General features: G+C 33.8%; 1 protein-coding gene across 3 annotated transcripts in view; it reads left to right on the top strand.

Moving 5' to 3' along the window:
* LOC128211003 (Kv channel-interacting protein 4-like) overlaps positions 1-23,344 on the top strand; it is a 422,182-nt gene that overhangs the window by 126,053 nt on the left and 272,785 nt on the right. The window contains exon 1 of one of the 3 annotated variants that reach the window (XM_052915371.1): positions 18,161-18,179. The exons of the other annotated variants lie outside the window; for them this stretch is intronic. Within the exon in view, the coding sequence (XP_052771331.1) occupies positions 18,176-18,179 (4 nt within the window). The 5' untranslated portion in view covers positions 18,161-18,175. Of the gene's footprint in view, positions 1-18,160; positions 18,180-23,344 lie in introns of those variants that run through there. 3 annotated transcript variants of the gene reach the window in all.

Raw genomic sequence — 23,344 nt, 5'->3', positions numbered from 1 at the left:
GGATTTAAATGCAACCTACGCGCCCGCCTAAAATGGTCAAATGACGTTTTAGAGGATTTGATGATGGACATTGTGCAATATTACTCATAATCTCAAAATATTTAATTTTGGATTTTTATTTAATCTATCAAATTTTAAAAACATATCATATTGTATGAATGTTGAAATTAAAATCATAAAGCAATATTGTTGGTGAGAGTAAAACAATTATATAGATTCTCATCTAAAATGTAAAGAAAAGTATAGAAGAAGAAGAAGATCATATAAACGCGTTCATTGGTATATTCATATTATTTCAGGCACTGAGATTACTGACATCATTAACTCTTTATAACCATAACATTGTGTAACATGAACAGACACATTTAATACATATCAAGGAAAATAATGTATTACTCGAATAATGTGGGATTAAACATTGGCTTGACCCTAGAAACAGCAAGAAAACAATACCTCCGCTTTGATGTACTGCTTAAACATTCATCAGCTTGTCTGACAGACTGATTCATGATGATCGTCGTTGTAATAAGTACATCTCCTGACATCTCAGTCAAACGGTGGCTGATCTGTTTTGTGAACATTCGTATTTGCTGAGAAACATTTTAAACATAAAGCAATATAGTATTTTCACTTTTTGAGAATGTTCAAATATTGACAAACGAATAGCGTATTTCAATAGCCAGTTATTCACAGCGAATGTTCGAGTGCCATTCACAGGATAAGATGCTACTTCCCCCTCATTTAGAGAATGTTTTGACAATATTTGTTAGAGTAGCACTCTCACAGAGTGGATGTAAAGTTGTAAAAACGGTCAAATTTTAAAAGTGCTGCTTAAATGGGTGCCTTATCTCATTTATAAACACAAATAGCAGAAACTGTGTTTACCATTATCAAAAGACCTGAAAATATAGAATTCTCTGTAATATCGTAAACGGTTCAGCCACTTTAAAATTAGTTTGTATTGTATCTTTTTAAAGCATATCGCCTATGAAATAATATTTCATATATGTTTTATCACAAATGGAAAGAAATTGCCAGTTCAATAGAACGCTGTTTAGTTTAGAGGAATATCTGCATTTTCTCCTCATATTCGCGGTACGATTTACGGTGCCTCGTGGTCTGATAAAACAGCAAATCCCGTTTAGCCGAAACAAACAACGAATTCTTATATATATGAGCAAAAGTTTTTGTTAAGGACGGAATTCACGCGAACCAAAACCACTTATGGACTGTTAGGCACTCTGTAGCTAGTAATGCAACAAAGTAACCCAGTGCAAATTTTCGATAGTTCCTGTCGAAACGAGGAGTTTCATTGATAGCTGAATTCCATTTGTAAGCACAAAGTGTCCAACATCTTTCCGGATATCTACCTTACCGTTTTTTGGATACGCAAATCTCAATATGGGTAAGTTTGTTTTTATGAAAGCTGATATCGATATATGATAAGTATCGCAAATGGACAATTACCAATCAAAGCCTATCATTACCATAGTGTATTATATTATGCATAATTATGCATAATTAAATAGTATCTACCAGCTATTAAATATCTTTATATTTTAATGACTACGGTGGCATACTCACAATTGACACATTTCTTTGACCGATGACCATTGATTAAAATTTCAATTCCTTTGTCATATCTTATGGATAATACATTGCCCTATATCTTTTCACTGTCGTTTTACGTGTGAAACTTTGTAAGTGTAGCTTCATCAATATGAATGAATTTGATTCGAAATAAGACAATTTGATTAAATCGACTTGCATAATTGCACATTTTATTCTTGTTATAAATATATACGTTTCGATTTGGTTTAAATTTACAGCTTGAATCGAACAACCTTAAGAATCCAAATTAAATACTATGTGTTTTATATTTAAAAGAAGCGTAATATTTGACACAATTATATAAGTGTAATAATATTTTTGCTTCTATTATCTAAGAGACTGCAATCTGTTTGTTAAGGAAATATTTGTTACAATCCGTCAGCGTATTCTACATTTGTGAAATAAATGGTACAAAGCTTAAGAAAGGTAAAGTCTTGGCAATCTCTTTCAATTTTGATTGTAATAATAAATTGATAAATACAAATTGTAGCAGTTGAAGTAAATAATGACATACAGTGAGATAAAATAAGACTCAGCATATATCGGTAAGCATTTTATCGCCAGGGCTAATTTCCATAGTTTCATCAGGGAGATACTTATAATTACCAATAGTCTTTTGACACCGCATACCCAGTATGTATTGATAATCCATATTTTAATGTCAATTCAATCCGAGTTATTTTTCGCTGTTGGTATGTCAGAATTCATTCTGTGTCGTTAGAGGTGGCGTAAATCGGAGGAACAACTCTTGAGTGCGACACCTCTCCATAGGAACAAAAATGCTTTATCTGAATTCAGACAAATATGGTTTATTTTGGTGTCATTGCATCGCCCTATGGATCGGCTTTTGCATTTTATTATACTCTGTTCATAAGGAGAGTAACAGAATGGGTCGATCGTTGGTATTCTAGGTTCCAAAAAGATCACTTTAAACCATGGCAGTTGGACTAGTCTCTCTAATTTCATCGCATTTTCAATGAGGACGTCAGTTTGCCAATTCACTTAAGAAAACACTTACACACTAGCCTCGTATCTTGAAAGTTTAACCCTCAGTATAGGAAAACCTGTCAATTTGCGTGACAAATAACTGAGTGATGTTTCTGGATTTCTTGCCTTTTAATTTACTTGCTAACTTTTAGACTGAGTAGGAAAACCATATAATTTGTTTTCCTTTCTATTTTCATTGTGAACCTATATGTATATCATTAATGGTTAGAATTTATTAATTCGGCTTAACACTTCATCCAATAATTGGGTATGATATCACCTTTTGCATATATCATTGCACGAGGTATGCATTTGGGTGAACTGGCAAGCCATGGTGCATGTTACGTCAACAGCAAATTTAGATTCACGTAAACATCATAGGTTTATTAAAGGTTTGTTTGCTTGTCGACTCTTATATAAGTTTCGCAGAGGGCTATTAAACGCTAGCTTGTATATATCGTATTGTTTTATAAGAACGATATATGTTCATATGGTGTTTTTGTTTATTCTTGTATATATCGCTTAGTACCAATTGCCTATATCATGCTTTCTTGTGAACAAGGCCCATTATTATTTTTATTTTAAGAATTCGACCTCAACTTTGACATTTGGAGAAGTCTGAAAAATTACAGCCATTGTTGTGCCAATTTTAAACATATCTAAGGCATTTATCAACTTCTACAATTTGCTGCCTATAGCTCGATTTTTTGCAGCCAAATGAATTAAACCAGTTTAGTCTTTGGTTTGACTAAACTTCTATAAATGCTTATTTATTGGTCAAATTGTATACGAAAATCACTACTTACAAATCAAATCGTTAATGAGTCAACATATATCACAGGTTTGTACAATTGACTGCTGGATACTAACATGAACTAAGGGTATATCATGACAAACGCAGTTTTGTCTAGAATTCATCTTTTCTGCAATACTATGCATACATTTACAAAAGCATCTTCCTTGGCTACCAAATAATGCGATCAATATCAAAATGTAATATTATTGGATTGATGGTAAACAATAGCATCTTCAAGACATCTTCCATCAATCATCAATCTTCAAAAATTTCAAAAGATAGTTCAAATTGTATTTGGCTGTTCTTGTATAATTGGTATACTTCTCAGGCATTCAAGTAAAATAACCTCCCTTTATACTTCAAGATTCAATGTTACATTGATGGATTTGTAATACAATTTTAATACGAAATATTATTAAAAATTCTTTGAGGTAATTCAATTATGCAATTTTCTGATTATTGATATATCCTTCAAGTAATATCTGACTTAGAAGACTTTGTTGTGAATATATAAAATGAATAACGAGTCTCTTGCATTAAGCCTGTCATCTTTTTCAAACCACTATATTCTAGAAATGGTAAGAATTTGAAATCAACATTAAGACGATAACCTAGTATTCCCTAGTATTCCTATGTCTTTATGTCATTGTTTAAACGCAGTGCACTATTATGGAAAACAATCCTCTACCGGAATTCGACATGCCGCACTAATAGGTCCTAATAAAGCAACTTATCAAGTAACCCATACTCATGTTAACTGCTTGGTTAAGAACTATTGTCCGGTAATAAAATTACAAGACTTATTTAATTACCATTTAAAATTTGAAGATTACGATTCTCGATCAGCACTAAACGCATTCGCTTGGTATACATACTTTTGAGGAAATGCTCACGTGAACAATTTGGTTCTTGACATCAGAAAAAATGCATTAATGTCAACAGGAAGGTGCATTATATACGAATAAGAAACGAAACAGCTATCTTGACGCCAGTATTCCATCTGGGTGAACAATCCTGTATCTGTCCCCAAATACAAGTCATTTATCATATGACCTGTTCACATGATTACTTTCTGGGATTGTAACAATTGTCAAGAGTTTAGATGTCCTTCTTCGAGTTATTTAGTTCGTGCCATGATTTTTATGTCAAATGGACATCCAAATGTAGATGAGGACTGTTTATGATATGAACCATAATGCAAAAAATATTCGAATCACATCATTTCAAATTTGCCCTTTTTTAACATGAAAATGTCAGGATTCAATTGTATTGAGATGTAACATTACTTTAAGTTTATTTAATCCGTTTCATAGATTTTAAACATTGACAGCTATCATTTCAGATGAGGTACTGATATGTTGCCTTTTAATGACAAACTAGTACTTTTTGCAGTAGAAATGAAATGGACAAACCAAATGCAAAATATTCATAAAGACCACGTATCTTTGGAATGTTGTGTATCCCTTGGCAATTTATTGCAGTTGAATAAGGTTCATTTCAATACCAACTGGAATGTATTGTAATGTATCTTTTAGGGCATAATTTTTGTCTGAATTTTGATAAAACGATGCAATGATCAAGTATTCATCGAATTTCCATGGTTTATACCAAACATCATATTTTGAAACAAACTCGATCACTTATTAAACTTTAAATTGACAATATTCAATACGCAACAAAATACATAGCCTACGTCGTAGAAATAAAGATGGGCGTGATCTGCTCGTCTATCTTCTTTTCTTGCCAACGCCTGTACCTACGAACAGCAAACATACAAGAGAGACTGAACGGGCAATGCCTTACAGGCACTTCAAGAACAAGGCGGAAGAGAGAATGAACGGGCAGTGCCATACAGGCAATTCACGAACAAGGCGGAAGAAAGACTGAACGGGCAATGCCTTACAGGCACTTCACGAACAAGGCGGAAGAGAGACTGAACGGGCAATGCCTTACATGCACTTCACGAACAATGCGGAAGAGACACTGAACGGGCAATGCCTTACAGGCACTTCACGAACAAGGCGGAAGAGACACCTAACGGGCAATGCCTTACAGGCACTTCACGAACAAGGCGGAAGAGACACTGAACGGGCAATGCCTTACAGACACTTAACGAACAAGGCGGAAGAGAGACTGAACGGGCAATGCCTTACAGACACTTAACGAACAAGGCGGAAGAGAGACTGAACGGGCAAGGCCTTACAGACACTTAACGAACAAGGCGGAAGAGACACTGAACGGGCAATGCCTTACAGACACTTCACGAACAAGGCGGAAGAGTGACTGAACGGGCAGTGCCTTACAGGCACTTCACGAACAAGGCGGAAGAGTGACTGAACGGGCAATGCCTTACAGGCACTTCACGAACAAGGCGGAAGAGACACTGAACGGGCAATGCCTTACAGGCACTTCACGAACAAGGCGGAAGGGAGACTGAACGGGGAATGCCTTACATGCACTTCACGAACAAGGCGGGAGAGAGACTGAACGGGCAATGGCTAACAGGCACTTAACGAACAAGGCGGAAGAGAGACTGAACGGGCAATGCCTTACAGACACTTAACGAACAAGGCGGAAGAGAGACTGAACGGGCTATGCCTTACAGGCACTTCACGGACAAGGCGGAAGAGAGACTGAACGGGCAATGCCTTACAGGCACTTCACGAACAAGGCGGAAAAGACACTGAACGGGCAATGCCTTACAGACACTTCACGTACAAGGCGGAAGAGAGACTGAACGGGCAATGCCTTACAGGCACTTCACGAACAAGGCGGAAGAGAGACTGAACGGGCAATGCCTTAGAGACACTTCACGAACAAGGCGGAAGAGAAACTGAACGGGCAATGCCTTACAGGCACTTCACGAACAAGGCGGAAGAGAGACCGAACGGGCAATGCCTTACAGGCACTTCACGAACCAGGCGGAAGAGAGACTGAACGGGCAATGCCTTACAGGCACTTCACGAACAATGCGGAAGAGAGACTGAACGGGCAATGCCTTACAGGCACTTCACGAACAAGGCGGGAGAGAGACTGAACGGGCAATGCCTTACAGGCACTTCGCGAACAAGGCGGGAGAGAGACTGAACGGGCAATGCCTTACATGCACTTCACGAACAAGGCGGAAGAGACACTGACCGGGCAATGCCTTACAGGCACTTCACGAACAAGGCGGAAGAGACACTGAACGGGCAATGCCTTACAGGCACTTCACGAACAAGGCGGAAGAGACACTGAACGGGCAATGCCTTACAGACACTTCACGAACAAGGCGGAAGAGACACTGAACGGGCAATGCCTTACAGGCACTTCACGAACAATGCGGAAGAGACACTGAACGGGCAATGCCTTACAGGCACTTCACGAACAAGGCGGAAGAGACACTTAATGGGCAATGCCTTACAGGCACTTCACGAACAAGGCGGAATAGACACCTAACGGGCAATGCCTTACAGGCACTTAACAAACAAGACCAAACGGACATACAACTTGATATACCTAATATCATTTAAGGAGGGAATCGTAAAATAACAAGAGACAATGTACGTATACAAATTAAAATAGCATTATCAATACACGTTTATGATATCGCCTAAAAACGGCATTTTCATTTTGGAACCAACATTAAATTTATATCCAAAGTAAAGACTAAAATCCGGATGTTTATCCTCTTTTATATTCCGTTTCATTATTTCAATGCAACATCGGCGAATTCTATATTTCAGTTAGACTAACATATGTGCCGTATTCGAGAGGGTTATGAGCAATATCTGTTAAATATTTAAGGAGATTGAATTTAGATGCAACGCACGCACGCTATTCAAATGAACCAATGGCGTTTTAAAGAATGCCCAATGTAGCTCGGCAAAATTACTCATTGTCACGAAAACATTAGTTTTTGAGATTCTTGTTTTTGAAGATATTGAAAAACATAAAACCGTAAAAAGCATATTGTATTTCCAGAGACCTGATGTTAATGGTATGTTGCAATTAAATCAGAAAAAAACTAACATTGTGAGAAAATAAATTATGATCTGAAATTAAAGATAAAGAAAAAAACGTTCTAGTGGACTTTTATATTTGATATACATGTATGCATTTATGTTGAAGGGATTAATTTTAGGCGCCGTTTCACGTTTGGGAATAAACATTAAGAAAGCTTTATGAAAACATTCACTTTGTAAACAAGTTGGGGCTCAAATTTGGGCCGATATTTATAATTAAAAAGAACATGTTAACATTGTGTTTGCAGATCGATTACATTCTTACATTCAGGCATTTGAGACCTCATTTGCACAAAGAGAGTGGACTCTAATTGAACGTAACACTGTGCAACATGAACCGATACATGTAATACAAATCAAGGAAAAGCTCGTTAAAATCATGTAACTTGGTATTTAACTGTACCTTGAACCTAGTAGCAGCAAGAAAACAAAGATCCAGCTTTGATGAACTTGTTAAATATTCATGAGATTGCCTGACAGTCTGATATGATGGCCACCAATGCAATTAATACTTGTTTCGAAATCTCAGTCAAATGGTGGGTAACCTATATTGTGTATATAAATATTTGCGGGGTTATACTTTTAAATAAACAAGTTTCATCATAGCATGTTTCTGATAACTTTAAAATATTGACAATACTTACTGCATATATTAAACAGCCGGTTTTTAGTAGCGCGTTTTCGAATAATAATTGCATTATACCATACGTAATGTCCACCTCACTATACTCGCAATTATGACACGAGTAATACGTAGGTAAATAATATTTAATGGATTCTTACATCAATTCATTTATAGAAAGATGTTACACTTTCACAGAAACGCTTTTATCGAATCAACGTTAAATGCTTGTTCTCCCCCAACATAAGACCCGAATATGGTAACCCTTAAACCGTAAATGGTTAATAAATCACTTTGAAGTTTCTTTATATTTTGCCGTTTAAGAACATTCCATTGCAGTATTAGAAACAAGAACGGAAATTAGTTGTCATTTCCATAGAATGACGTTTGGTTTAGTAGCATTACTTCATTTTCTCTTCATATTCGCAGATGATTTACGGTGCCTGGTGGTCTCATTAATTAAGGAAATATTGCCTAGCAGAATGGAAACACATATATATAAATGAAAAAAGTCGATCATCATTTGATTATGGTAGTTGTTGTGTATAGAGTACGAACGTCCATTTTCGATAGTTCTTGTCGAATCGTGGATTCACATTGATAGCTGTGGGGTTTAAGGCATTCCGTATTTTTGGCTTGGACAAAAGTGTCTTTACGAAATAATCTTACCGCTTTTCGGATACACATCTGAATATGGGTAAGGTTTTTTAATATTAATGCTACTATCGATATACAATTTGTATAGCGAATGGTCATAATGTATTTGATTATTCATATTTTGTGTTTACGGTTTATTGTATCCTGCTTCAATTAAATGATTACTGGTGTAATAGTATGTTGAAATTGAATCTTAAAACACCTACATTGTTGGTGGGAGTGAAACAACCACATATTCTCATTCAAATGTAAAGAAAGGAATATGACTAATGGGCATTTAAAGGGTACACAAATATAAAATATAACCAATGTTAAGTTATAAATAAATTGTCTTCTGAGGTTATAAAAACAATTTACAAAAAATATTCTATCGGTTCAAAGTCATACGTTTTATATTCAAACATGATTGTAAGACCCAAATACGGAAATCTCTTTATCGTAAACGGTGTATAAATCACTTAAACATTAGTTTAAATTATTTTTATTTTAAGCAAATTGCCTATGAAATAATGTTTCATGCATTATTTGTAATAAAAGTGGAAATTAATTGTCATTCCCATAGAAAGCTGTTTGGTTAAGACTCAGCCATATTCGCAGACGATTTACGGTGCCTGGTGGTCTTATAAATTCAGTAAATCCGTTTAGACGGACATAATAGCCAGCAGAAGGCGAACTCTTATATATGTATGAGCTAACGCTGATCGTTATTTGATACACAAGACTTGTTATGGACGGAGTTGGTGCGTACCAAAACCACTTTAGAACTATTAGGCGCTCTGTATCTTGTATTACAAACAATAACCCAATGTCAATATCGATAGTTCCTGTCGAGTAAAGAATTTTCATTGATACCTGCATTTTGTTGGTTAAGCTCAAAGTATCGAACGGATCTTTACGGATATTAATCTAACCGTTTTTCGGATACGCAAATCTCAATAAGGGTTAATTTGTTTTATAAACAAAAGCTGATATTATGATAGGCATCGCAAATGGTCAAATGCCATTCAAAGGCCTATTATGGCTTTAGTGTATTTTAGTATCCACTATTTATTGAATAACTTTAGATTTTAATGATTAGTGGTGCACACATAAAATGGACAACTTTTAAGTAATTTATTACATTCAACAAGAAAACGAAAATACAATGGCAAAGATGATTCCGTGTATATGAGATGCACGTCATATTTTCGTGAATTTGTATGATTGATTGCATGTTACATATCTTGAACCGATGGTCTTTGATTATGATAATCATTCGTTTGTGAACCTTTGTAAGTGTATATATTCCCATCATTATACACGATTAAAACTTTTTTCCAAATGAGAAAATTTGATAACTCGACTTCTATCGATTAGCATGTATTGTTGACTGACTATAACTTATATTATTGTTTAAAAACAGAACTGAACACTTCGATTTGGTTCAAATTTACAGCTGGTATTGAACTACGTTTAAAATATCTCAGAGAAATATTCTATAAATTATTTTAAAAGAAACGTATGTTTGACACAATGTTATAGGTGTGGTAATATGCTTGACTTATTAGATAAAGTACGGCAAAAGTGTATGTTAAGGAAATATTTTAAATAATCCTGCAACGTATTCTAAATTTATGTAATGAGTGCTGACTTGATTGGTGCTTGCCTTAATTCATTTGTTAAATCATGTTACTCAAAATGATTGATAGATTCAACGTCATAAGTTTGATATTTCAGCATGATAATAAGACCGTAGTATGGAATTCTCTACATCGTAAGCCGTCAACAAAAGACTTAAGAACTAGTTTAGAATGTGTATCGTCTATAAAGTGACATTACCTGCATTACTTCAAACAAAGGTGGAAATAATTTTAATATCCAAAGAACGCTGTTTGGTTTAGAGGCATTCATTTTTCACTACACATTCGCAGACGGTTTACGGTACCTCGTGGTTCCATAATAACAGTAAATCCGTTTAGACGGACATTATAGCCAGCAGAAAGCGAACTTTGGTATATATATGAGCAAACGTCGATCATTAATTGATACACGAGAGTTGTTGTGGACGGAGTACAAACGTAGCCAACCCCACTTGAGAACTATTAGGCACTCTGTAGCTAGTATTAAAAAAAAACCAATGTCAAGTTTCGATAGTTCCTGTCGAGTAAAGAATTTTCATTGAAAGCTGCATTCCGTTTGTTAGGCTGAATTTTCCAACATCTTTACGGATTTTTTTCTTACCGTTTTCGGATACGTTAATCTCAATATGGGTAAGTTTGTTTTATTTATATATATGAAGGCTAATATCGATATATAATAATTATAGCAAATGGACAATTGCCATTCAAAGCCTGTCCGTACCATAGTGTATAATAGTATGCATAATTACGCATAATTAAATAGTATCCACTATTTATTAAATATTTCTAGATAAATAATTAATTAATCAATGACAAGGAGGCCAGTCACAATTGATATTTTATATGTATGTTTTCAATCAGAATATAAAAGAATACTCGCTAGCAAGGTCTCATATAAAAGAGATGTACTTCATATTTTCGTGAATTTGTATAAATAAAGGCATTTTACATTTCTTGGACCGATGGCCTTTGTTTAAAACATTCAATACCTTGGTCATATCTTATGAATTATACATTGCGCTATATCTTTTCACTTTCGCTTTTGGTGAAAATCCTCATTAATATGAATGCATTTGATTCCAAATAATGCAAGTTGATAAACTTCACTTACATCGTCTAACATGTATTGTTAAACTGACCATAATCGTAACGTTTATTATTGTTTTAAACAAGACAGACCATTTCGATTTGGTTTGAAAATACAGCTTGAATCGAACTTCCTTTGGAATCCCTATGAGCAACACTATATGTATTATTTTTTATTGGAAACGTTATATTTGACACAATTATATCGGTGTTATAATATGTTTGCTTTTATAAGATAAAAGACGGCAAAGTAAATGTAAAGGAACTATTTGTAACAATCCTTCAACGTATTCTACCTTTGTGAAATGAATGGCACAAAACTTAAAAAAGGTAAAGTCTTGCCAATCTCTTTCAATATTCATTGTTATACTATAAATACAAAGTGTAGCTGTTGAAATAATTAATGAGATACAGTGATAGTTTATCGCCAGGGCTAATTTCAATAGTTCCATTCGTATTGGTAGATTCTTATTATTACCAGTAGTCTTTCGTCAACGCATACCCAGCATGCATTGACTAAATCATACTTCAATGTCAATTCAATACGTGCTAATTGCCCTGAGTTATTTAAGTAAGAATTTAATCCACGTTAAAGGAGGCGAAAATCGGAGGAACAACTCTGGGTGCGAACCCTCTCCATAGGAACAAAAATGCTTTATATGAATTCAAACAAATATGGTTTAGTTTGGTGTTATTGCGTCGCCCTATGGATCCGCAATTGCATTCCGTTATACTCTGTTCGTAAGGAGATGAACAGAATGGGTCGATCGTTAGTATTCTAGGTTGCTTCCAACAAGATCACTTTAAACCATGGCAGTTGGACTAGTCTCTCTAATTTCATTGCATTTTCAATGACGACGTCAATCTGCCAATTCACTTGAGAAAACACTTCCGCACTTGCCTTGTACCTTGAAAGTTTAACCTTCAGTATAGGAAAACCTGTCAATTTACGTGACAAATAACTGAGTGATGTTTCTGGATTTCTTGCCTTTTAATTTCCTCGCTAAACTTCAGACTGAGTAGAGATGAATTTACTTTTTGCATTTATCACCGCATGAGGTATGCAGTGGGTGAACAGGCAAGCCATGATGCATGTTTGGTCAACAGCGAATTTAGATTCCGGTTCAATCACGTAAACATCATAGGTTTATTAAAGGCTTATTTGCTTGTCGACTCTTATATATGTTTCGCAGAGGGCTATAAACGCTAGCTTGTTTATATCGTATTGTTTTATAAGAACGATATATGTTCATATGGTGTTTTTGTTTATTCTTGTATATATCGCTTAGTACCAACTGCCTATATCATGCTTTCTTGTGAACAAGGCCCAGTTTTATTTTTTCTTAAGAATTCGACCTCAACTTTGACATTTGGAGGAGTTTGAAAAATTACAGCCATTGTTGTTCCAATTTGAAACATATCTTTGGGATGAATCAACTTCTACAATTTGCCGCTTATAGCTCGATTTTTTGCAGCCAAATGAATACAAACAGATTAGTCTTTGGTTGGGTTAAACTTCTTTAAATGCATATTTATTGGTCAAATTGTATACGAAAATCACTACTTACAAATCAAATCGTTAATGAGTCAACACATATCACAGGTTTGTACAGTTGACTGCTGGATACTAACATGAACTAAGAGTATATCATGACAAACGTAGTTTTGTCTAGAATTCATCTTTCACGCAATACTATGCATACATTTCCTTGGCTATGAAATAATGTGATCAATATCAAAATGTAATATTATTGAATTGATGGTAAACAATAGCATCTTCAAGACATATTCCATCAATCATCAAACTTCACAAATTTCAAAAGATAGTTCAAATGTGTATTTGGCTCTTCTTGTATGATTGATATACATACTTCTCAGGCATTAGAGTGTTTACCTCCTGTAAAAATAATGTCCCTGTATACTTCAAGATTCAATGTTACAGTGATGGATTTGTAATCATTTGTAATATACGGAATATCAAAATATTACTTAATTCAGTTATGTATGTATTGGTCTGATGATTGATACATCCTTCAAGCAATATATGACCTAGAAGATTTTGTTTTGAATATTTACAATGACTAACGAGTATTCTTGCATTTAGCCTGCCATCTATTTCAAACCACTATATTCTAAAACGGGTCAAAATTTGAAATCTATATTGAGACGATAGCCTAGCATTCCCTTGTCTTTATGCCATTCTTTTTACCCTATGCAATATTATAGAAAACAATTCTCTACCGGGATTCGACACCCCGCACTTAGGTCCTAATAAAAGAAGACACTTATCAAGTAACCCGTACTCATGTTAACTGCCTTGGTTAAGAACTACTGTTCGGTAATAAAATTGCTAGACGTATTTCGTAAAGTACGATTTAAAATATCAAAAGTATGATTCTCGCTCAGGACTAAACGCATGCGCTTGGTTTACATATCCTTGACGAAATGCTCACGTGAACGATTTTTTCCTGTAATCAACAAAATGCATTAATGTCAACAGGAAGGTGCATTATATTCGAATAAGAAACGAAACAGCTGTCTTGACGCCATTATTCCATTATCGGAGTGAACATTCCTGTAGGGATCTAACATCCACATTCTGTCCCAAAATACAACAAATCATTTATCAAATGACCTGTTCTCATGGTTTCTTTCTCGGATTGTTACAATTGTCAAGTGTTAAGATGTCCTTCTTCGAGTCGTTTTGTTCGTGGAATGATTTTATACCGAATGGATATCCAAGTGCCCATTTGGACTGTTTATGATATGAACGATGATGCAAAAATGTTCGAATCAATTTGCAGATTTTTTAAACATGCAAATGTCAGGATTCAATTGTGTATAGATGTCACATTATTTTAAGTTTATTAAATCCGTTTCATATATTTTGACATCTACCACTTAAATGAGGTACTGATCTGTTGCCTTTTAATGACAAATTTGTACTTTTTGCAGTAGAAATAAAATGGACCAGCCAAGTAGGAAAATTCATAAAGACGCCGTATCTTTGAAATGTTTTGTATCCCTCGGCAATTCAATGCAGTTTGATAAGGTTCATTTCAAAGCCAATTGGAATGGCTTGCACCTTTTAACGCAGTATTTTGTCTGAATTTTGATAAATACGAAGCTCTTCCTTTCTGCTACAATCAAGTATTCATCGGATATCCCTGGTTTATACACACATCACATTTTGAAACAAACTCGATCACTTATTCAACTTTAGATTGACAATATTTATGTTGTCTACAATAAGTAACATAATACGGAGTCTACGTCGTGGAAATGAAGAAGGGCGCGATCTGGTTGTCTATTTTCTTCTATTGCAAACGCCTTACAAACACTTAACGAACAATACCTTACAGACCTTTAACGAGCAAGGCATCACAGTCACTTTTAAAGAGGCTTTTAAAACAATTAACGAACAAGGCGGAAGAAATACCTAACGGGCAATGCTTTACAGGCACAGATTGTTTTATGTGAACTGTGTTACAATGTTCAGCAAATTTTAGATGTTCATCGCATCGCCTTGCTATCGAAACAGGCAGGCATACCGGAATTGATAGGGACCATAGATTTGGTTTATATTGTAAAAATGTTGTTGAGGATGAATATCATTTTGTTATCAAATGTCCATTGTATAGAGATATAAGAGAAGTGTATATACCATCTAAGTATTATGTTTACCCTAGTCTTCACAAGTTCTTTCTATTAATAGCTACAAAAAATGAAGAAATTTTGCAAAAATTAGCTATGTATTTGTATTATGCAGACAAAATTTAAGACAGTGTATCAATAGTTGATTAACATGTATGATGCCATATTAACAACTAATATTTTGTGAATTTTATGCTTGATCAACTCCACGTTGTTTATATGTATTTATGTATGCATATCTGTATATGGGCCGGAGGCCGGAGGCCTTCATACAATAAATAAATATTTGAATGTATTTGAATGTGATGTTCACAGCCGTCTATTTGATGTCATATTTACCAGATCCTTTCTCTTCATGTTCAAAATATTCTCTTAGACGTCATGTTCGTCAACTCATCGTTGGCGCCATGTTCTCAACCTCTTTAACTGTACGACAGCCAATTGTAAGTGGTATTGCACCACGGCCTACTGTATCCATGATTCATTTAAAAAAAAATCGATCGGAACTAAACGAGACAATAGAGTGAAAAGGGACTGATATTTTCATGATTGACTACACACACACGCACTCGTCTACACTATAAATCAAAACAACTAGGCATAAGTGAAGTTTATCACGCAAGTGGAAATACGACGTCAATGTTTTCTCTGAAAGAACCGCTGCATTAAGAGGTGACATGACGGTTCTCGTCTCGTTCAAGAACATCTTTATTTCTTTATATCATATCGGATATCAAAACCTACCAATTTAAAAAACACACAAAATAATATAAGACCTTTTCATGTTTGTCATGATTCTTAATAGTCAAAACTATTATTTCTTAGACTAGCTTCTTTATTTAACACTTTTAATTTTCGATTTACGTTTGAATATCTTTCAATGTCGTTGATGCCATCTGCACTTGTCATTGCCTAAAAAAATAAAACAATCTAGATAGAATCTTAGGGAACATGAAGAAGAATAAATGAATTAATACTATATAATAAATCGTCATTTAACATTCTTTCTTCTGATATTCAGTGAAAACGATTCCCTTTAATTGCATGTACGTATTTCATTAAAAAATAACGTCATTTTAACTAAATTAAAGAATCGAAATGCAAGCTGTTCTATTTAATTCAATTTCATTATATAAAAACTCACAACTGCAAATTCGATTTTTTAGTTTTACTTTTAAATATATATGTGCCGTTTTCGAGAGGGTTATGAGAAATATCTTTTAAATAATTAAGGAGATTGAGTTTTAATGCAACGTAGGCACGCTTCTAAAATGATCCACTGGCGTTTTAAATATTGATGGTGTTAAACATTAAGATATATTACTCAAAGTCTCGAAGCAATTGATTATGGAATTTCTTTTTTAGTTTTTTTTTCAAAAACCATTCTATTGAAAGAAAAGCGTATATATATTATACATTTTATCTTTTCGATTAATCATGTTAATGGTATATTGAAATTGAAGCTTAAAACACCTACATTGTTGACACCTACATTGTTTGTGCGAGTGAAACAATCACATATTCTCATTCAAATGTAAAGAAAGTAATATGATTCAGGAGCATTTAAAGGATACACCAATATAAAACATAATCAATGTTAAGTTATAAATTAAGGGTCTTCTTTGGTTATAATAACTGAACGGTAAACATTTGGAATATGCATAAAACAAATTAATTTTGACAAAATTGAGAAAGAAGATTGTAAGCTTATGCTATGCCTGGATTTTGTTACTCATTATAGATGTTTCTAATGATGCACATGTTGTAATTATTTTGTAGTTTGATCTTATCGTTATAATCGGATAGATATGGTGAAAGGTGAATGACATATATAAAAAGTAATAGGTGGTAAAATGCGTTTGTAGTATGAAAAAGGGGAAGAGCATGGATAGATCACATCATAACATTGTGTAACATGAACAGAAACATTGAATACATATCAAAGAAAATAATGTATGACTCGAATAATTTGGGAATTAACATGGACTTGAACCTAGAAGAAGCACGAAAACAATAACACCCTTTGATAAACTGTTTTAAAATTCATCAGCTTGTCTGACAGATTTGTTCATGATGATCATGGTCGTAATTAATACTACACATCCTTACATCTCAGTCAAACGTTGCCTCTTTTATGAAAAGCCGTATTTGCTATGAAATATTTTAAACATATAGCAATTGAATGTTAAGAACGTTTAAAAGGTCACAAAACAAATAGCATGCTTTGAAAAGCCAGGTTTTCACAGCGAGTGTTCGATTTATAATTGCATTATTTCCCTCACATTTTGAGAATAGTTTTGACAATAGAGGTTTGGATTAGAACTCTCACAGAATGACTGTTTTGACATTTTTTTTTGTCTCAGAATCAGCTGATTTTTGTAAAATCCCGTCCTGTCCAATGATAACTCACAATATAACAAGTATCAACTTCAACACGGCCGAATATTTCATTTTTTTTAAAGCGTTAACAATACTTTGAGCAATAAAAGCATGTATTGATCATCAATATCAAATCTGTAATCTAATAATTAGGCAGCCTCCTAATATTACTGAATTCCAGATCTAACACAAAAATTGGTTCTATTCAAGACACAAATAATATCAAATTGTCAAAACGGTCAATCTTTGAAAGTGCTGATTTAATGGTTGCTAATATTAAATCACTAAAACATTAGTTTAAATTGTGATTTTTAAAGCATATTGCATGTGAAATAACATTTCATGCATTATTTGAAACAAAAGTGGAAATAAATTGTCATTTCCATAGAAAGCTGTTTGGTTAAGACTCATCCATATTTTCAGACGATTTACGGTGCGTGGTGGTCTCATAAATTCAGTAAATCCGTTAAGACGGACATAATAGCCAGCAGAAGGCGAACTCTTATATATATGAGCTAACGCTGATCGGTATTTGATAAACGAGACTTGTTATGAACGGAGTTCGCGCGTATCAAAACCACTTTAGAACTATTAGGCGCTCTGTAGCTAGTATTACAAAAAAAACCCGATGTCAATTTTCGATAGTTTCTGTTGAGTCAAAATTTTCATTGATAGCTTCATTGCGTTTGTTTGGCTCAAAGTGTCGAACGCATCTTAACGGATATTAATCTAACCGTTTTTCGGATACACAAATCACAAAATGGGTAAGTTTGTTTTATATATGGAAACTTGTATCTATATTTAATAAGCATCGCATATGACCATAGTGCAGTTTAAGGTTTGCACTATCTAATAAATAGGTATTGATTTCAATGACTACCGGGTCACACCAACATTGACGATTTCTATGTAATTTATTACATTCAACCAGATAACAAAAGGTTAGTCGCAAACATGGTATTATGTAAAAAAGAAGTACGTTATATGTTCGTGAATTTGTGTAATTAAATTCGACATATCTTGGGCCGATGACCTTTGATTATAATAACCATTCCTTTGTCATACCTTATAAATAAAACATTGCCCTTTATCTGTTTACTGTTCTGTTTTGTTGCGAACCTTTATAAGTGTATCATTATCAGTACGAGTGAATAAAATTTGATCCCAAATAGGACAATTTGATTAACACGAATTGCATCGATTAACATGAATTGTAAAACTGAGTATAACCGCAATTTATTTAATTCTTTTTAACCAGAACATAACATTTCTATTTTGTTTAAATTGAAAGCTTGTATTTAATTACTACTAGAATCTCTAAGAACGATATTGTGTGTATTATTAAAAAAAACCCGTAATATTTGACACAAAATAAAGGTATAAGAATAATATGCTTGACTTATTCCGGCAAAAGTACATGCTATTGACATATTTGTAACAATCAGTCAACGTATTCTTTTTTTTAAATAACTGATACATGACTAAAAAGGGTATATGCTCGGTAAGCTATTACAAATGTCATTTAACTATTATAAATACAGTGAGCTAACATTAAGATCAGACTATTTACTTCGGTAAGCATTTTATCCCCAGGGCTAATTTCAATAGATTCATTCGCATATGGCGCTACTGATACTTACGGGTAGTCTTTCGTTACGCATTTCAAAAATGAAGTGATTAATTATATATCTTTTGTAAATTAAATCCGTCTTTGTTTTAAGTATATTACGTTCGTGATTTGTTCGAATTTAATTTTGTGTCTTAACATTTCGTTGGATACCCAAGTAGGACCAATTAAATACACAGATCCATGTTTTGACGTTACATAATGCGTGAATCGGAGAAACAACTCAGAGTGCGTCACCTCTCCACGGGAACATGATGGTTCTTATCGACCAAATATGAGTTATTTTGGTATAACAGCGTCGCCCTGTGGATCCCCTATTGCATTTCGTTATACTCCATTCGTCAGGAGATAAACAGAATGGGTCGATCGTTGGTATAATATGTTGCTTTCAACAACATCACTGTAAATTATGGCAGTTGTGCTAGTCTCTCAGATTTCATCGTATTTTCAATGAAGACGTCAATTCGCCATTTCATTTGTAAAAACACTAAAGAGGTTGTAACGAATCTTCGAAGTTTAGGCCTCAGTAACGGAATACCTGACACTTTGCGTGATACATAACGTAGTGATGTTTCTGGATTGAATGTCTCTTAATATTTTCACTTAACCTCAGACTGAGTAAGAAAGCAATATAGCTTTTGTTTCGTTTTCATTGTTTGGTTGTAAAACTATTAAGATATAATTCATGGATTTATGGATCTTATTCTTATAATAGGCTTAACATTTATTACAATTAAGATTCCGGTTGTCAGGTTTTTGAGGGTTTGTTTGCCTGCAGTCTCTTATACATGCTACGCAGAATGCTATTAAACGCTGCTTTGGATCTATTGTAATGTTTTATAAGAACGAAAGAAAAATATATGTTCATATGATGGGTTTTGTTATATACACTGTTAAGTACCATCTGCCTATAACTTGCTTTTTGGTGAAGAAGGCCCGGTTTCAAGATCAATGAGTTGACCTCATGTTTGATAATTAGTGAAGTTTTAATAATGATAACCTTTCTTGTTCAAATTTCAAACATGTCTCATGCATTTATCATCTTTAAATTCGTTGGCCGTTTGCAGCTTATTCCTTCTCCAGCGAAATCAATAAAACCGCTTAAGTTTTAGTTTGATCAAAATTATCCAAATGTTTATTGATTGGTTAATATTTCTCCAAAAATAGCTACTTAATCATCATATCGTTTTATTGAGTCCACTACCATACTAATAAAATGTAAGAGACATGTTTATGTTTGACTGCAGATGAATAATTGTATGGCAAATCAATTGTTGAGAAGAAGTAAGGATGAAGAAAATACAGTAGATCAGTGTATGTCATGACAAACTGCAGTTTTGTTTAGAATTCGTATGTCATGCGGTGGTATGTATACGTCTTAACAAGCGTCTTCCTTGGCTATTTAATAATACAATCATTATTATGTGATGGTGTCTGAATGATGATCAACAACAGCACACGCAAATCTTCCACACTTTCACCATTCAGTATTAATCTTCATGAATTTAACGATTAAACTTTAAAGGTGTATTTGAGTGATCTCGTATGACTTATTTATTACTCGAGCATGCCAGTCTAGACCTTCTTTACAAATAAAATCCCAGTATATTTTAAGGATCAATTTAATGAAATTGTAATATACGCAATATCAAAGTATTACTTTGTGGTAATTCAGTTGTGTAATGATCTGCTAATTTATATACCTTTAGAGCAATATCTTACCTAGACGATTTTGTATTGAATAGATAAAATGAATAACTAGTTTCTTGCATTTAGCCTGGCGTCTTTTTCAAACCAATATATTCTAAAACTAGTTCGAAATTGAAAATATTAATATCAGTATAACATCAATATGAAGACGATAGTCTATAATTCCGCTGTCTTAAAGCCATTGTTTAAACCCTCTGCACTATTATGGTAAATAATCTTCTTCTGGGATTCGACTTTCCGTACTGAGTTCCTGAAAAAACAGGACACTTATCAAGTGGCACGTACTCTTGTAAACTGTCTTGGTTTCGGAATAGTGTCCGGTAATAAAATTACTATTTTCTAGACTTATTTCGTTTTGTACAATTATAATTTCAAGAGAAACATTTTTGCTCTGCATTAGACGCATGCACACGGTATACATATTTTTAACGAAATGCTCAGATAAACGAAATCCAATTCCTGATATATAATAAATTAATGTCAATAGGAAGGTGCATTATATACGAATAGAAAAACGAAACAGTTGTCTTGACGCCAGTATCCCATCATCTGTTCTGAAAATTTAAACTGACAGTAAAATAAGAAGGCCGAACAAACTCATTTATATTATGGCCGAACAGATATTAAACGAGCATGGCCTTACAGACACTAAACGAACATGGCCAAACGAACATTTAACGTACTTTATCTAACAACATTTAACGAGGGAATCAGAACTTCACAAGAAATTGCACACATACACATTAAAATTTCGTTATCAGTACACGTTTATGCTATCGCCTAAAAACAGCTTCTTTAATGTCAATTTAACGTCCATATTGAATACTAAAATTCAAGTATTCGCCCTCTTTTTAATTGAATTTCAATAATTGAAAAGAAAAGTCGGCGAATTCGATTTTTCAGTAAAACTATAAAATATTTGACGTTTTTAAAAATGTTATAAGCAATAGCTTTTAAATATTCAAGGAGATTTGATATAAATGCAACATACGCACGCTTTTCAAATGATCCATTGGCCTTTTAACGTATGCGACAAAGTAGCTCGGTGTTACATAGAGTGCAAAATTACTCTATGTCACGAAACAATTAATTGTGGATTTTTTAGAACAGTTTGCAAAACCTCAAATCGTAAAAATCATATTGTACTTTTAGAGTGCTGATGTTTATGGTATGTTGCAATTAAATAATAAAAAACTTACATTGTGAGATGTAGAAAGAAAAATAGATTATCATCTAAAATTAAAGAAAAATAAATAAATTTAGGTTCGCTTCACGTTTCTAAACACTAAGTAAAAAGTTTCATGAATAAGTTTTTGTTGTTGAAATGTTGGGCTTACATTTTGGGGGACATTCCTTATCACCGGGAACATGTTAACATTGTGTTTGCTGACCGATGTCAGGGATATCAGAGGTACATTCGTATACTCTCAAGAACCCATGTATACTAAGAGAGTTGACTCTAGTTGATCGTTACATTGTGCAACATGAAAAGACACATGTTATACAAATCAAGGAGAATCACGTTAAAATCGAATAACTTGGTATTTAACTGTACCTTGAACTTATTAGTAGCAGGAAAACAAAGACTCCCCTTTGATGTAGTCCTTAAATATTCATCAGATTGTCTGACAGACTGATTCATGATGACCGCCATTGCACTTAATACTTATCTCGACATCTCGGTAAAACGGTGTATGACCTGTTTTGTGTACATGCATATATGTGGAGAAATATTATGAAAGTGAAGAAATTTCATCATAACATATTTCTTAGAACATTTAGATATTGTCAAAACGAACCACGTAGTTTATCTGCCTGTTTTTCACAGCGCGAGTTCGAATTATAAGTGCATTATGCTATGCTCTTATATCAATTCATTTATAGAACACTTTACAATGTTACAGAAACTGTATTATCGAATCATCGTCATATGTTTGATATTTTCCCCATATAAGACCCTTATATGGTAGTTTCATTACCGTAAATGGTTAATCTATGACTTTGAAGTTACTTTATATTTTTCTGTTTCAAAGCATATTGCCTAAGAAATAACATTTCATTGCATTATTAGAAACAAAAGCGGATATAAATTGTCATTACGTTTGGAAGAGAATCATTTCCTTTTTTCTCATCGTATTTGCAAACCATTTACGGTGCCTTGTGTCCTCATGAGTTAAAAATGACATATAAGCCAGCAGAAAGGAAATACATATATTTATAAATGACCAAAGTCGATCATTATTTGATAATGATAGTTGTTGTGTACGGACTACGAACGTAATCCAAACCCTCTGTATAATTATAAGGCGCTCTGTTGCTAATATTACACATAAAAAACAGTGTCCATTTTCTATAGTTTCCGCCAAATCGAGGATAAACATTAATAGCTGCGGGTTTTTGAAGCTGCACTCTCACAGATTGACCAACTTTTTTTGTCTTAAAAAGAGCATTTTTTTACGAAAATATATGCAAACAAATGATATAAGATCATGTCAAAGATTTTCATATTTCCGTTCGAAAATTAATGTTGTATGGCTTAAACCGTTCGTAACGGTTTAAAAAATGCATAAAACATCTGTTTTTATATTTAAA

This window comes from Mya arenaria, chromosome 12 (genome assembly GCF_026914265.1).
Source record: "Mya arenaria isolate MELC-2E11 chromosome 12, ASM2691426v1".
Classification (NCBI taxonomy): Eukaryota; Metazoa; Mollusca; class Bivalvia; order Myida; family Myidae; genus Mya; species Mya arenaria.
This window is presented reverse-complemented; position numbering and strand designations above follow the sequence as displayed.